Source organism: Xyrauchen texanus, chromosome 30 (genome assembly GCF_025860055.1).
Source record: "Xyrauchen texanus isolate HMW12.3.18 chromosome 30, RBS_HiC_50CHRs, whole genome shotgun sequence".
Classification (NCBI taxonomy): Eukaryota; Metazoa; Chordata; class Actinopteri; order Cypriniformes; family Catostomidae; genus Xyrauchen; species Xyrauchen texanus.
The window spans coordinates 21,371,913-21,389,784 of NC_068305.1; the positions used below are offsets into that span (position 1 = coordinate 21,371,913).

General features: G+C 39.2%; 1 protein-coding gene across 1 annotated transcript in view; it reads left to right on the forward strand.

The window, feature by feature from the left end:
• The window catches only part of LOC127624434 (E3 ubiquitin-protein ligase SH3RF1-like), an 85,760-nt gene that overhangs the window by 37,558 nt on the left and 30,330 nt on the right, over positions 1 to 17,872 (forward strand). Inside the window, exons 3-5 of the mRNA XM_052099255.1 lie at positions 9,720 to 9,995; positions 10,477 to 10,572; positions 15,125 to 15,436. Coding sequence (XP_051955215.1) covers positions 9,720 to 9,995; positions 10,477 to 10,572; positions 15,125 to 15,436 — 684 coding nt within the window. The remainder of the gene's footprint in view (positions 1 to 9,719; positions 9,996 to 10,476; positions 10,573 to 15,124; positions 15,437 to 17,872) is intronic.

A 17,872-nucleotide genomic window follows, 5' to 3' on the forward strand; every position in this document is an offset into this window, starting at 1 on the left:
CTTTGATCACATGAAAGGATTCCAACTCTCATGAGACTCATGTCTGAAGCAGCTTGACTCAATCAAGCTGTAATGGCCGTAGTTCCCATGAGCCCCTAAAGTGTAGTCCATTTCCCCATGGTAAGGTCAAAAACAGAGGGTTTATAAAGGTCAGTTGCTGTGGAACAGGTGCGTTTTGTAATGAGTTGGATGTGGAGTGGGATAGTTACAGGGACACAATTGTGTGGTAACACTCCTTTCTGGTGTTTGTCAAAAAGATGGCTAATGAAAGTACTAAGTAAAATGTAAATGGAGAAGGCTGTGAAAGAGTGATCAGGGTCGAAGAAGAGAAGGATGAAAAGAAAACATTGTTAAGAAGAGGAGAAGCCATTCTGCTCCGGTTCATGTGTGATCTTGGTCCAGATGCACACCTGGAGTCCAGAAAGCTTGCCATGTGTTTGCATGTGTGTGTGTTTTTTGGGGCTTTAAATTTACGCTGGGATAATATATTGTGTCATCTGTCATGGATAAAGTATGATTTCTGTGTGTTTTATTATGCATGCTCTATGTGGTAAGCTAAGAAAATAAGACGAAGTGATTTAAACAAGCAACTTTTTTCCACTTTCATATAAAACAAAATAACATGATTGTTAACATGATTGCATTAATGTGTCGTGTGTGTGTGTAAAGGGTTAAAAGGAAGTGTTACACATACTGTTATTGATTCTTCCTGAGTCACTATTACTATTGCTCAAAATTTGGGTTAGGGATTTAAACAAATTTACGATAACACAGCCGAAAAATACCATTATACAGCCCACTACATAGCGGGCTATACTTGCATATGAAGAAATTTCATGTTATGCGAATAAAATAATAATTTTATTAGCCACAGGAAATAAAATGAGTGTGTGTGTGCGCCCTATAGGGTAAACGTACCTATTAAGCTCACCAAAATCTACATTGAGACATTTTTAGGGCACAGGATATTGGTTTTAGTAAAAAAAAAGTTATGTTAAAATAAAATATTAATCTCTTAAACAACAATATTTTATTTATTTTAAATTACAAAAGCAATAAAATTAAAATGTACATCATTAAATGCAAAAAGTCTGACTGGGCTTAATGGGTACGTTTGTGTACCCTTTAAGCACACTCCTGTTCCCAATAAGCTCACAACAAGTTTTATTATAAAATCTTGTTTATTTTAAACAACCTTTTTAAGGAATGATTGAAAAAAGTTTTTTTTGAAGGTACAGAGTCAATCACAAAAAAACAGAACACTAAAATCAAGCAACAAGGCATTCAATTTGATCAGGTTCAATTTGATCCTATTCATAGTGACGTGTCATTCAAACTCATTGCAACATCTAGACTAGTCCACGTTCAGCAAAGTAACACATATTGAACAATTAAATAACAAAACAAACCAATAAAACATTTAATTCATGGGGATGAACACAGAAACTAGCCACATTATGAAGCCTCTTCATAATGTCAACTTATTTATATTCTCTTCTTTTTGTAGAGATCGTCTATCTCTTGGTGGTTCTTCAAGTAGAAGGGTCCTGCACCCTCTAGTTGTGCCTTACACAGAATGAATTTTTTCTCAACATCCTCAGTTTTGTCTAGCACTGGCAGGGCATATGTGTTAGCGGGACCTCTGCTCAGAAATTTCATCACGTAGTGTTCTCCGTCAGGGGGTCTGGACACATTAAGGGGTCTTCCTATATAATAGGCTGGAGGTGAGGTGAACATGACTGCATAGTATACATCTGTTTGTATTGTTAAGGGTGGATCAGTTGAGGTTTGAGCCTTTTCTGTGCCTGCCTCTGTTTTCTTATTCTGTGCTGTCTGTTTTTTCTTTGATTGTGGTTTCTTTGTCTTTTTTCCCTTCTTTCCATCTTTCGAGTTGTGTGTTGTTGTTGTTTTTTTCCTTCTCAGCTAGCCTGGTCATGGCTTCTGGAGATGTTAAAGATTCGCCATACTTTAGTGTATTTATTCTCTGTTTTTTGGTGCTTTCTTTTTGTCCAAACTTCTTGGACAGATATGACCAATGGCTGCTCCTTTGTATGGATGACATGCCTCTTTCATCTTTGGGCATACACTATAGTTTCGTCTGGCTTTTGTCAACTTAAGACTGTGAAAATAAGTTTATTAATCTTTTTATGAAGATTAACTTGGTGACAACCATCAGTTAATATTAGTCTAGTATAATATTAGTTATTATAAGTTTTATGAAGTATTTATATAGACGTTCAATGTGGATGAGCTTAAAGGGAGCACACTGTGCTTAATTGGAGCAAAAACTATTTGTTAATTAATAAATATTACATGAAATTTAAAAGAAAATATTTAGCTAAATAAATAATCTAGGTCATGTATTTAGTTTATACCAATTTGAATATGAACAACTATTATTGACAATATCTATGAAATTATGCTTTTTCTAATTGATGTCACACTGAAGTTGTGTGATTTCATAGTAGTGCACCCTTTAAGCTCACCTAACAATAATATTAATTCTTTACAAATTACAGCAGTTTAAAACCACAGACTATCAATAAAATGTACAATTATAATATTATGGATATAAAAGTACAAGCCGTTAGTGCCTGTAAAGAAATATATTAGTGTAGCACACAATCTTATACAGCTAGTAAGCTGGCTATGTTCTGTAGCATCTGCGCTATGTTGCTAAAACTATCTTTTAGATCTAACTGTAATTATTTTCCACATCCAGGTTCCAGGTTAAAATATGTAAAAGTCTAAACATTAATCTCTAAATTTTGCAATAAGTAGATGTACTTACCCAAAATAAAGGCTTAAACATATAAAAAATGCACATTTGAGGGGCTCCTCTTCTGGTGAAAGTTTTCAGACAGCTTTCAAAATGGCCGCCAGACAGTGTGAACACATAGATACACATATCTCAGTGTGCAATAGTCTGATTGGTTTAAAATTACAGGAGGTATGTAGTAACAAACACATCAATTGGTTAAAACATCAAATAGGAAAATACATTGCTTTTTCTTTTTATAATCTGAGCTCAAAGATGGCAGTGTGCTTAATGGGTACTTGAGCTTAATAGGTACGTTTACCCTATACCTTATATATAAGGTATATTGAAGATATAACTTCAGTATATCTTCAAAGACTACAGTCACTCCTCAGTACTGCAGTGTCACGAGATGGTGGCAAGAAGTCACATTAGCTCCATACACTCGTAGATGCTGGGATCAAACACTCATTCTTGGTCTTCGGTTGGAAGCCAAGCTTGACAATCTGCTCCTTTTACTCCGAACCGAAGAAGTCCGAAGAGACTCAAAGTTGGATAGAATGCATCAGCATTTTGGAGGTTCAAAACAAAAGCCAATGATGAACATATATGAAGCACCAGTCATGTCTGATCAGATCACAGATGAACTTCAGGTATTCAAAATAGAAACGGAACAGCGGAGAAAAGAAGTTGCAGAGTTGCATCTTCAGCTTTGCACCACAGCTTTTTCACATATGAATCCCATACTTACCTGAATGTGTAGTCAATCCATGTTTACCATCAACATGTAAAGTGTACACACCCAATGAGGAAGAGATACCACACTTCCCTGGATCTACTGTTGACTAATACTTACCTTTCACATATGAACCAAACTGAAGCCATAGATATCGAGAACCTAAAAAGAAACCAAGGTATCCAAAGTAATGCAGACGAAGCTGAAGACATTGAAGGTGAATATGTGGAAAGTCACGGATATGAAACTTTGACTACAGGATCTGCTAGAGAAGAAAGGGAGGTTAGAAAATCAACAAGGCAAAGAAATGCTCCAAACAGACTGACTTACCAAACCCTAGGAAACCCTTTAGTTCTAGTTATGCAGTATATTTTTATTGGAATTGACAGAGCCTTCACTCAGGCCCTTAATTCTGAGCACACCTTTACAACTAGAGATTAGTTCACTCAATGCTGATACATTTTTTACATGCAGAGAAGCATGTAGATTTAGGAGGGGAGAATGTAACCCTTGTTAATCCTGTATGAATAGTGTCAATAATATAAATATGAATTACAGTATTGGATTACAGAGCTGCACCTCTCTCCAATCTACTGTATTTATAATAGCTTTTGCTTTAGTGCGCATGCACCTAGAACAGTTAATTTCAATATTTTTCTGTTGATGACTGACTGTTAGATTTTGAATATAATCAGTCAGCAAAGGAGTTTAACAGAAGAGAGATCACTACGAGAAACACAGGAAGATTCAGAGATTATTTTGATGAAAAGGAGAACCTGAACTGATTATTAATGTGTGTTTTGTTAAACTGCAGTTTATCAGACTCCTGTTGTTGTTTTTTATAACTAAATTGATGATGATTGAATGAATCGAAAACTCGAGAAACCGGATCAGTGTTGCCAACAATTTCTCATGGGAAGTCGCTAAAGGCTTACTAAAATGTCGCTAAAAGTAGCTAAATCACATGATGACGTCATTTATTACTTAAGATGTCAAACCAGGCCAATTTGGTTGCTTAGGAGACCTGGCTGGAGTCACTCAGCACACCCTGGATTCGAACTCGCGACTCCATGGGTGGTAGTCGGCGTCAATACTCGCTGAGCTACCCAGGCCCCCGATATTTCACCTTCATAAAATAAAGTAGTGATCCTAACTGACCTAAGACAGGGAAAGTTTTCTATGATTAAATGTCAGGAATTGTGAAAAACTGAGTGTAAATGTAAGGTGTATGTAAACTTCGGACTTCAACTGTATAGTCCAAAGCAACGTGTATATTGTAATTCATTTCAGCCAGTCAAACACACTGCACACCCAAACACATATGCTTATGCACAAGCAGATGAGAACCTCAGTCATAGAGAGATTAGTAGCATATTAAGTAACTTGTACTATTCAGATTTTCATCTTCAAGATATAATTTTTTACTATATGGTTTCATTTGAGCCTCTGTTATTTTTTTCCATCTCAAATACTGTAAAAGCTCTACATTGTATATGAAACCTCTGAATCTCAGTGGTGTTTTGCTATTCAGACCTCAGCCCTACACCTTCACATCACTTCACTCATTCTCTGGGCTATAAACACCCACTCAGCATCCTCCACACCTGATCTATCATCCTTTACAAAGTAATTATCCACTAAAACTTCAACAGGGAGTCCTGTTATTCTGGAGGTGAGAAGTACAGGGTTTAAGCAGGAGCTGTAGGTGGAGTCTGTTTTTAGCAGAGGGCTCAGAAGAGGGACAGGTCAGGTCATTTCCCAGTGGTCATAAACAGAGCTATTAGCAGCCCATTTCAGCTAATGTAGCCATAATGAAAACAATATGGCCGGCCCACTCATAAACTTCCGTGTCATCTCCATTTGGTTTTGAGATCCGGAAAGAGTGTTTGGAGCACAAGGGATTTCTTTCGTTTGAAAATAGCTAGATGGAGCCCAATGGAATGGAACAAAATGTTGGTGTTACAAGACACGTTTTCTTTTTTTTTAATGTTTGTAACGTGATATGGTGCAGGGCCGGCACTAGGAGGTGATCTTTGAGGGGACATTTTGACCTTTAGGATGGGCAATGGGTTTTCTCTTCATCTCCCCTGGGAAGTTCCCCTTGGTCGTTTTACCATCCAACTAGGGGGCCTAGTTTGACGGCCTTTTGACCCAGCCATGATACAGCGTCTCAAGAATGTAGAACTCATGGCACAAAGTGCATCACAACTGTCATAGATGTCCATCTATTGCATTTTTACACAGACAAGCAAAAATAAATGGTGTAAATGGATGTAAAATGCTTTGTGTGAACAGCTCCTTAGTTTTGAGCAAAAAAACTGTGTGTGTGTTGGGGGATTTCTCAGGCTGAATTTTTCTAGAGGGGGTCAGACTGTCTCTTGTCTGAACTACTTTTCAAAATAAATCTTTGCAGTGCACGGCACACACTTGAGAGTAGTGTTGTAATACAACCTTTGTTACTCGCTACTCTTAATGATTGATTCAGTAAATGTGTGGAGTTTTTGTTTGTTATTGCAGCCCAGCTGGTTTAAGCTTTTTTAACGACATAGCTGAAGAAACGGATGTTAATTTGTCATGAGCATTGACACTTAGCTGACTATAATATACCATTCTCTCTAAAACATGACCTAAACAGTGATGGCTTGAAGATGAGATGAGTTTTGTGAATTATAAAAAGAAAAGGAGACATGGGAACACATGAAAATATGTGAAAGGGTCATGATTAAGTGAGGGGGAAACTCTGTGTGGTGTGACATTAGATGGGTGCTAAAAGAATAGGAAGGTAGTGATATAGATATGGTTGGGGATGTTTGTTTATACTCAAGCTTAATAGTGATTGATGTCCCATGACTGGAAGAGCTCATTAGTGTTGGATTACACATTTGTCATTAGTGGTGTATTAGGCGCATCTAGCTGTCACACAGTGACAAATTTCAGTCAGATTCCACTCTGCTACGAAACGTCAAACATTGCCATCGTGTGATGGAGTCTAAAGACAGCACTCCATTCATTTTGTTTATTGTTCAATGTTTTTATTAAATGTACCACTACCATCAGTTTCATGTGAATGAGCCGTTATAGTTATATGTAGTGTGGTTAAAGACCTGTGCTTGTCATCCTTGAGGTTATTAAATCAAACCTCATATAGGCTGATTTGGTAATGGTCATCATTGTGCAAGGCACTTCACTCCAGGTTGCTCCAGGGGGACTGTACCTGTAATAAGATGGGAGAGGAATCTTTAAGCACATCACAATTCAATCTGATTTCGATTCAGGAAGTCACAATCTGATTCCAGTTCTTGATGCATCTCCGTTCTTTAGCAACAGCTTAATTCTGTAAATCTTTGGCAATTGAATGTGGCTCATTGTAACATTTTGTGTAAAAAAGCTTTTGGAAAAAGCGCCAGGTAAATGACAAAGTAGTAGCTATTTGGCAATTAGAAAGGATGGATGGGTTTGCCTGTGTCATACACCCTTCTGAGCATGCGTTTAACCAAATATGGATTATAGTATGCTTTTACTAGATATTTGTAGGGATCTTGTTTGCATTATAATCAGATTCTTTCTAGCATTGGGGAGAGTTTTAACATCATAAATGTGGTGAGTAATTTCAGGCCTGTGGACTCTCAGAGCTGTCTTATATTAGTATGCAATATCCTGTAGTTTGATCCAGGTTTAACCAGTACTGTTCTTCAGTTCTTCAATGAGACTGATTTGGCCAGACTGATTCAGCTGAGCGAGGTGTTAATCCTTATCTCATAGAAGAGTTTTTGTACTAGGATGAGTATCAAGATCAGAAAGCCTCAAAGGCCACAAATGGCCTCACTTTCTTTGAATAGAACTATTAAGGTTCATGTAACCTGAACGAATGGTTACAAACGCACACCTTCAATGCTCTGTTTGGGCTGGATAAAAGCCTGAATGTGGTGCTTTCATGTCGGTCCAGTTCAAGCAATCTCTAGCACCCTTCGTTTCCACACGCAAGCCTTAGACCGGAAAAACACTCACACCGACCACCCTCAAACATTCATTTGATCAATCTTTTTCTCTCCCTTCACCTTTTCTTTCTAGCCATCTCACCATTTTTGTCTTTCTTATCCCTCCATCTGATCCCTTGTTCTTTCGTCTCTTCTGGCTCACTCTTTCTCTCATGCTCCAAGCTGAGCAAAGTGGGTAAATGTGCAGATCTGCTGACAGCTGCCTTTGAGAAAGGCCCACAGAGAGGGGGAAGAGCAGTGAGTGAAAAAATAAAGGTGCACAAACGAGTGGAGCTTTGATTTGTGGGTTGTTAAAGTCAATGGACTCTGGAACAGCCATTACATCAAATGAAGCTCTTGGCCCAAATTACATTTGCCTAATGGAAATAGAATTGTGGGCAAAAAAAAATCCTTTGTCTATTTCCTGTTTGGTTTGTTTTAAGTTCGAAGAAGTTATGTGACTTTTAAAAAGGTCAGTTTGACCGCTAATTAGTTGTCTTGGTGTCTAGCTAGCCGTCTGTCCTCTCTGCGGTAAGTGCTGCTTAGTCAGAGTCCGTTCCACTGTCTGAACCTCCTTTGAGCCAAACAGTACTTCATCTGCCTTTCTCACTGTCTTTTTCTTTTATTCTTCTCCACCCATGTTTTCTTTCTCTCCTTGGCTCTTTCTTTTGCTCTTTCCTTTTTCAGGCTTTCGCTCTTTCGAGCTTTCTGTCTTTCGGCTTTTTGTGATTTTCTTTACTATTGTGTTTGTGCTTTCTTGAACAATTGTTTTATTCTACTTTTTAACTTCAACTTCCACTTTTTCACTCCTTCATTTTTCAGCTAAAACTCTTTTGCTTTTTTGCCTTTTCTTTCTTCCTCTCTTTTATCCCAATTTACTAGCCTTTTCCCTTCTTACCTACTTGCATACTTGCTTGCCTACCTTTCTGTTTACGTATACTATCTAACTACCTAACTATTTGTCTATGTACATACTTGCCTACCTAGCTACTTGCGTACATGTCTTCTAATTACAGGAAGATCAATTCTTGTTTGCAATTTTTTGAGGTTCCTATCTCTCAAAATGTATCTCTTAGACTCTTTCTCACTGGTGTTGTGATTATAATTCCCCTCACTATGCATTAAGGGTATTTGCTTCAGTGGAGGAAGCCCATCATGCTTTATGCAGAGTGGGGTGGGGGAATTATGGACAGAGGGGCCCCTCTCTTGAACGCCTGCCCAAAAAGGACCCATTCAGTCGGGCCGGACTGCGTCTGCAGCCACCTCCCTCTCCCTTGCCGTGGATCATTGTCAGGCCTGAAAGGAGCTTTGACCGGTTCCAAACGACTGGTTCTGCACCATAAAACTCCACATATATTGATAAATGGACTTTCCACATGGCATTCTGTGTCACTGGTAAATCCCTGGGCATTCTGGAACACTGTCAGTGAGTTGCTGCAACACAGATGGTGCAAAACAGACAGAAAAAACAACCCAGCTCTGTCAAACAGAGAGGCAAACCAAGAAGGTCAGTCTAAATGACAAGCCAGCAGACAGACAAACTGGTCATTGCACACACATGCAGCACAAAAGCTAGCATTGAGCCTTTGAGATGGTGTTCTGACTGTATAGCTGTGAGAAGACTGTATATGTGGGTCTTTATTTCTATTCAATCCTTTAAAATTTTAATTCTGTCATCATTTACCCAAGCTCTGTTCCAAATATAGGTCTTTTTCTTCTGTGGTTCATTAGGCAGAATGTTAGCCTCAGTCACTATTCAGTTTCATTGTAGAAGGGGAAACAAGATGCAAATCTAAATGGTGATTGAGGCTTTCATTTTGCCTAACATCTCCTTTTGAGTTGCACGGAAGAAAGCAAGCCATACAGGCTTGGAATGTCATGAGATTCATTTTTGGATGAACTATCATTTTAAGGATAGTGTGTGAAAGGGTCCAAAGATAGCAGTGTATTGACTTTTAAAAACGTTGTAATGTAGAGTTTATTATAGAACCGCTACCTTCACTTTACACCCTCTGCTCCTCACACGTTCACGTGCTCTGAAATTTGGCTGTGGTTATCATGGTCATCCCTCACCTGATCTGTGAGTTTGAAAAAATAATGTGCTTTTGAGTGCTGATCTTGCAGTATCCAAGTTACTTTGGAGAAAGTGAATTCTCACTTTTAGTAACCTTCTCTCTCTCTCTCTCTCTCTCTCTCTCTCTCTCTCTCTCTCTCTCTCTCTCTCTCTCTCTCTTGCTTTTTACTGCAGGGAGTGCCTCAGCTACCCTGTGCCAAGGCCTTATATAACTATGATGGAAAGGAACCTGGAGACCTCAAGTTCAGCAAGGGTGACATCATCATCCTTCGCCGACAGGTGGATGAAAACTGGTACCATGGAGAGATGGATGGAGTCCATGGATTCTTCCCCACTAACTTTGTCCAGGTCATCAAACCGCTGCCACAGCCGCCACCACAGTGCAAGGCACTGTACGACTTTGAACTCAAAGACAAGGAGGCTGACAAAGACTGCTTGCCATTTTCAAAGGTGAAACCTGGTGAAAAGTTCTGAAGACTAGCTTTCATCTTTACTTTCCATTCACACACATCTTCACACATCCATAAGTTTATTAAAAAATTATGTTTATTTCACTCTAGTAGTCCTCAGCATGGATAAGTGTCCTTTACCTTTTCCCAAACCTCAGCAGTCTCACACCACTGTGTTTTTTTTAGCAGTTTTACCAGATATCGTACAGCTATCTTAATTAACTCATTCATGCTTATGTTGTAAAAGGCAAAAGGAAAAAAGTTCTGCTGCTTAAACATTCCCTTGAATTCATCAAATAAATTCCCTTCCAACCATATTTGTTTTGAACATTTTCATAAAGAAAACTAAATGTTTTGCTTTTTATTGATGCCTTGAGCTGAACAATGTATTTTATAAAGTGCCTCATATTAACTTTTTTAACATTTTGTTTTAAAAGCTTCTGGCTGAATAACAAGCAAAAAAAAAAAAAATCTGCCCTCAGGATGATATTCTCACTGTGATTCGTCGTGTGGATGAGAACTGGGCTGAAGGGATGCTAGCAGATAAGATTGGAATCTTCCCCATCTCTTACGTAGAGGTGAGTCAAACTGTATTTGCATTTAAGCCTGTCATTGTTCCCTTAAGTCTTCACATTTCATGTTTTATATTTAGTTGTGCAAATGTACGCTTCTGCAGATCTTTTGTCTGGGAAACTTTCCGATTATTTCATCTCTTTAAAGATATGGCTCAGAAGTATTCCTGGTTTGTTGTTGTCATATTTGTTTCATTTTGACAGTCTGTCCACCTCCACTATCTCATTGTTTTTACTCTTGTTGAAATAACACAAACCTCTTGGAACATGCAGATCTCCTAGTGCTCTAAAATTGTTGCATATTATTTGAGCTAGGGGTGCACAATTTATTGAATAAATAGTCGAGATTAGTTACAGCTGCTATAATTACCTAATCATGAAAAGTGTCAGTTGCAGCCTTCCATTTAGCTCAACTTCCATTGTGTCAAAAATTTTGTTTATAAAGTTTTTTTTATTTTGCAGCAGCAGTTGAGCAAAAATCATAGTTGTCGATTATTTGAAAGAGATTCACCAGCTGACATTCACGGCATGTTGCACACCACCGGCGAACATCCCTGTGAATGCCCAACCAATAGAAATGGGCCATGAGATGGCTTCATGGTTTTCCCTGTCCCAAGTGACCTGGAATAACATTTCCCGATGGCTCTTTGGTACCAACAGCTGGGTTGTATTTTCCTTTGTCAGAGCATCCTTTTTCACTCTATACAACTGATCTTTTATAATTGAAAAACATGGATATGTGAGTGCGGTTGTCTGGCTGAAGACGTTGACCATCAATCACCATCACTTGGTCTACCGTGTGCTTCAGAATTTTGTCTCATGGCTACCGGGAATTCCCAAAGGGTGGGGGAGGATGACACCTCCCCTTCCCCGGCGCCAGCCTGACACGGAGCAGACGCAGATAGCCCTGGCCACGTCTCCCCAGCCAGCGCTTTGCACATCCAACAACGACTCGCTTTCTCACAGGACCCATCCACATACAACCCCTTCAATAATAATCCAAATTCCAGGCCAATTAGTTCCCAAAATTAGTGGATAGGTGAGGCGATGAATAACCACCACCTCGACATTATGCTTTTGGGCCCGGAACATTATCGTGACAGTCACTACAGGATAATCATGAATATCCCTGTGCACCCACCTTACCCTCACCAGATTATTTGTATCCAATGCCCCGTTTTGAACCAAGCATTGATGAATGGAGGTTTAATTACATTCTGAATCCACAAAGGCTTGGTATGTACCCCCCTTGACACTCACCGGTATCTGGTATGTCCCTGCACGATCGGGGTGGTCTGTGGATTGTCGGGGACCCAGATCAAGGCCCTCACCTCCATTACTGGGCACTGATCTTGGACCTGACCCGGCTCCCCACAACTCCAGCAGACCAGCCCAAGCTTCCCGCCCACACCTGTGACAGTGGGTTCCCTCTCCTGGGATGAAGAGAGGGGAGAGATGGGTTTGTTGGCACAGGGAAAATACCCAAGACCGGGGAGCTGGTTTCTGGGAAATTTTCACTAATTTCCGAAGGAACAAAAGGAATGAAGGGGAGAGAGAGCTGGTAAAGAGAAAACAAGGCAGAAAGGGCGTGGGGCTCGCCGGCCCCGGATAAGCCACCAGATGGTCTTCCACCAGCTGTCCCGCTTCGTCCAGCAATGCCTGCCGGTGGCACTAGACCCTAACTGCTCTGGCACCACCAAGTTGATGATGTCATCGGCGTCACTGTCCTCCTTGGCCAGCACGCAAATGGGCGGTCGACCTTGCTCAGCATCAAGGAGCGGAAGTGCTGGTGGTGTTTTTCTGGGATGCGGTCGACCCATTGCAGGATGTACTACTTCAACATCACATAGTCCAGGAGGTTGGTGACAGGAAGTTGTTGTGCCGTGATCTGGGCTTCCCCGGTCAGCAGCAGCAGCAGATGTACAACCCATTTCTCCTTTGGCCATCTCTGGGCTTTGGCGGTGTGCTGAAAGACCTCGAGGTAGGACTCCGGGTCGTCTTGAGGCCCCATCTTCATGAGCAACATATGAGGGTTCGCTACAGCCGGCAGCCACCCCCTCTTGGGCAATAAGCTTTGCAGCACCAGCCGTTCATCCTCCTGGGCCCGAAGGAGTGCTGCAAAACGTTGTTGCTTGTCCACGAGGGCCTAGTGGATGCTGGCAAGGGACCAGAGTGCAACAGTGAAGCTTCAATATAATGGCAGCGGCCAACACATAAACAGCTTCTCAGCTGGGCTCTCACTGCACACTCTGATGTCTGGCCCCTTTTATAACCCTCCAGTGTGGCTGAACTAAAGCAGTTCTGCAAAGAGGATTGGGCCAAAATTTCACCACAGTGTTGTGAAAGACTGATCTCCAGTTATCAGAAGTGTTTGGTTGCATTTGTTGCTGCTTAAGATGGCACAACCAGCTATTAAGTTTAAAGGGGCAGTTCGTTTTTCACATGGGCAATATAGGTTTTGGATAATTTTTTGCTTCATTAAAAAAACAATATTTAAAAACTGTATTTTGTTTACACTCGGGTTGACTTTGTTTTATATCTCATTTGATGATCTAAAACCATTGGAAGAAATCAGTAAGGGGCAAATACTTTTTCACAGCAATGTACGTTGCAAGTGAGCGGCACAACATGCAATAAATCAAATTCATCAATTCAAAATAATTCCAAAGTTCTTTTTGCTTTTGTTCTACAGCTTCTTTTCAAGTGCCAGTATTATTATTATTCATTTTTATTAATTTAATAATATTATTCATTTTCATGTGCAACCTTGAATAGAGGTGAAACAAAGCAATCATTTGGGCATTAGACCGTTTAAAACTTGCACAGTAGGATCAGTTGTCATTAATTATAGGACAAATTTAAGCATCACTGATTGGTTATTGACGTTTGTTCATTGCTCAATGCAAAGGTCTTGGATTGGTTAGAATACTCAACCGCTGCAAAACACATTGTAAATAGAAACCATAAACAACAGGAGCACACAAATTGAATCCTGTAATCGTCAGTTTTCACGATTAAATAATTGTGGCAGACGTAATTGTAATCACAGTTCGTTTTTCAATTAATTGTGCAGCTCTACTGTGTATAAATTATTCAAAATGTAGAAAAAGCTTTGTCTTGATTTAGTCAAGTATGAGACCGCAATGACACAGTAAAACAGTTATCAGCTTGTTTTTTTAAGTGTAGCCTAAATAAAAATGTCATACAGATGCCCTCACAAAAAATAAGTATTACATTTTGTACTACATTTTGTTAATTAATTGTTAGAAATGAATTGCTATTACAATATCAAGGGAAATAATTGACAATGATTTTTGACATATTTGTGCAGTCCAGATTTCATCTGTGTTCAACCCTCATCATCAAATTCATCATTCTTAAATGCTCATGAACTCATGTTTCTCATTTCTCAGATATACACAACCTCAATTTTTTATGGGCAATTTCATGTGCCGCTCATCAAAGACACAACTGCTCATGTCTCTTCTTTCAAGAGCACAAAATATTCTCCCTTAAAATGTACACCCAAACCATTCTGAACATTGGCAGAGCCAGTCTCCACCAGCCACATGTCTAACCTGTGGGAAAAAATAAGCATCAAAAGACATTCAAAAATATCTTCTCTCAGAATGGTGTTGCTTGAATTGCATCTCTCTCACACAGAGTGAGAGAAAGAGGGGAGGAGAGGGGAGGAGGCTTTGAGCTTACACAAAAGCCACTGCAATTTTCCCCAAACCAGACTTTTTTTTCAGAGGGAATGCTTTTGAGAAGGTAATCTCTGATACCAGGGACATCAAAAGTGACACTCAGGTACTTGAAAGAGAGCGCAAAAGGGAACGTTTTTCTTTCCCCATGTCATCGTTCTGCCACCATAAATTTATATACTCTCACCGAGAACTTTATAAGGTTCCCCTGTGCACCTACTTATTCATGTGATTATCTAATAAGCCAATCATATGGCAGCAGTGCATATAATCATGCAGATAAGGGTCAGGAGCTTCAGTTAATATTCACATCAACCACCAGAATGGGGAAAAATATGATCTCAGTAATTTCAACCGTGGCATGATTGTTGGTGCCAAGTGGGCTGATTTGAGTATTTCTGTAACTGCTGATCAACAGCAGAAGACCATGTTGGGCACTTTATTAAGATCATTGTGTTCCTAATAAAGTGCTCTGTGAGTTTATCTACCATTTTTGAATGTCTAATTTCATCTCGCTGGATGATATGATGTAGGTCTTTGACTTTGCACTGACACCTATAGGCGTGGAACTCCCAAAAGTTAGATTTTCATTGCCTTTGTAGGAATACCCTATTTGCAGGCATATTTGTGCATCATGTATTTATTTTTCAATCAAATGTTAGGTCAGATACCAGCGGGATCACTGAGGGAATAGGTAGTATTCAGCTGGTCATGTGATCTTAGCATGGCCACCCCTGTGAGGATGTGCCCACCTCCATATATAAAATAAAACATTTTAATTTTAATGTTACTTTATGGTGTAAAAGAGGAGTGTTATCAAATAAAACTGTTTATTCTCTCCCTTTCTCTCTCAGTTCAACAGTGCAGCACGTCAACTCATAGAACTGGACAAGCAATCAGAAGGTGGAGGAGACTCCAGTGATGTGCCCTGTTCCTCGGGCCCCCAGGCCAACGGCTCCCAGAAGGCCGCTGGAGAGAAAAAGTACAGTAAAAAGCGGCACTCCTTCACCTCCCTGACTATGTCCCATAAGCCCTGTCTTGCCCCTCCTCCCCAGAGACACTCCATGGAGATAAGCGGCCCGGTTCTGATCAGCTCCTCCAACCCCACAGCAGCGGCCCGAATTGGAGAGCTCAGCGGAGGCCTGTCCTCCAGTGCACCTTCACAGGTGAGAGAGTGATGGATGGATAGATGTTTGTGTAGCACATAAGACAGCAATGTGATGGATGGAGATGGGAAAACTTGTGATGGGAAAACTTGGGGTACACTACAGTCCTAGTCAAAAGTTTGGACACTTGTACTCACTCTTTATTATTACTATTTTCCACAATAATGATAAAGCCATCAAAACAATGAAATAACAAAAATAAAAGTATGGGAATTATGCAGGGGGGGAAAAGAGTACTGAAAATCATACTTAACCCTCTGGGGTTGACGGACGCACCGGCACGTCCTGCTGGATTTGTTCGGCATTACAGCGGAAACAACATAAAATACAGATAGGTGTAAGAAATCATTATAGAATATAAAGGGTCTACTTTTATTTGTGTACACTCACGATACAACAAAACCTTGTGCTTTTGTAAAATAAAGAAAATAAAAAGGGTGAGCTATCAGACGTCTCTGTGTTCACGAGCATATTTCTGAAACACGTCACAAATATGAACTGAAACTCTGCTGTCTACTTTTAAATAAAACAATTCAAATTTAAAACTAATATTCTTCTGCAATGTAGTCGAAACAAGGCGATGTACAGTTTCTCCTGGCTCAGCTAATTATCCCTAATGTGATCACACCCACGGGCAGAGGGCACTATTCATACCCTAATGTGCTGAGACGATCAATGCAAATGGTAAACGCCCCTGACTGTGCCGTAAAATGCATCTTGTTCATTCACTTCCCTGTGCATTTGAAAGATCGCAAGATACACAGGCGAGGAAACTCTTGTATAGTGATGAAGAGTTCACATTTTGAGTGACTTGATCCAGCCGAGGATACAATTTCGGACGAGTGAGTCATTTAGTTTTCATTAGTTGACATGCTATTTTATAAACATGTACATATTTTACTAGTGGGACTGTTCCCAGACTTGCCAGCCAGGATTCAGAGTATTGAAATTTTAAATATGTCCTAATAAGCAAGTTTTAGTTACATTTTAAATACAGTTTTGGCTAAAGCAGGTATTTATATTGTATGCTGTATGATATAAATATGATATGTAATATGATATAAAAATAATATGAATGTTTAGATTATATTTAACTAGTGTTTATGCTGCCTCATCATCATCAACAAAGCTTGTGCTTGCAAATATCTGTTCAGGTGTAAATGAGAAAAATGCTCTTTAAATATGCCCATATAAAAAAATCAGCATATTATAATGATTTCTGAAGGATCATGTGACAATGAAGACTGCAGTAATGATGCTGAAAATTCAGCTTTGATCACAAATTGCATTTTACAACATATTCAAATAGAAAACTGTTCTTTTAAATTGTAAAAAGAGTTCAGAATATTACTGTATTTTGGATCAAATAAATATAGTCTTGGTGAGCAGAAGAGACTGCTTTAAATGGTATTGTAGATCTAAAATTACGTAAAGTCTTTATGTAAAGAAAATGTATAGTCATATTACTTTTTAAGTTAAAACTTGATTTTGATCATTAAGTCTCCTCACATTCATTCTCTTTCTGTCACATTCCTCAGTGATAGGCCCAGGGGAGGGGTCTTTTGTCTCCTCAGGTGTGAATTACAATCAATATGTTAGATTGTTAGATCAACATGATAGTTCACGCCTCCTCGCATATGACCTTTCTAACACCAAAAGTGTCTTACAAAAGTTAAATTACTATATTGTTTTGTATGAATGAGTGATCAGGATGGTTTTCACATCATTTTGTAGCAAAAACTCTAGGCTACAAGATCCAGTTCTCAAAAGTCTTGAGGACAAATGTTTAGTATGTGTTATATGGCCTTATTTCAATTACTTAATTTTTTAGTTTTTTTCAAAACCACGCATAAACATTATTTTCTCAAAAATACAAACATGTACACACATGTTGCTCACATATTATTGTAGCCCAGTTTGTGCTGAATACAGTGTAATCAGAATTTAGCCATTAATATGTTTTTAAGCAACTGAAAAAAGCACAAATGTCAAGGCATGTCAACTTCTCCAGGGCCCAAAACACCCTCAGACACCAGAGGGTTAAGTAGAAGTACTGTTACTTCTCAAAAAATGTAGCATGAGTAGAGTAAAAGTAGCTGTCCTAAAAACTATTCAAGTAAGAATAAAAGAGTAGCTCATTTAAAAGTGCTCATGAGTAGTGAGTATTGAGTTCCGAGTTGCAAAACCTATGCCCCATTATAATAAACACTGTATGTCACATTTTAAAATACATCACTTATCTATGATAAACACTACATGAATCTGATTCCAAAAAATAAAAGGGAGACATGATAACAGAAATTAAAAGATTAAACATTTATATTCAATACACTGATCACCATTTTAAATCGTAATGTATGAAACAATTACATTAAAATCTGTTTATGTGTAGGGTCTAAATTTCCCTTAATGTCGACAGAGCATTATTGTTGTGCA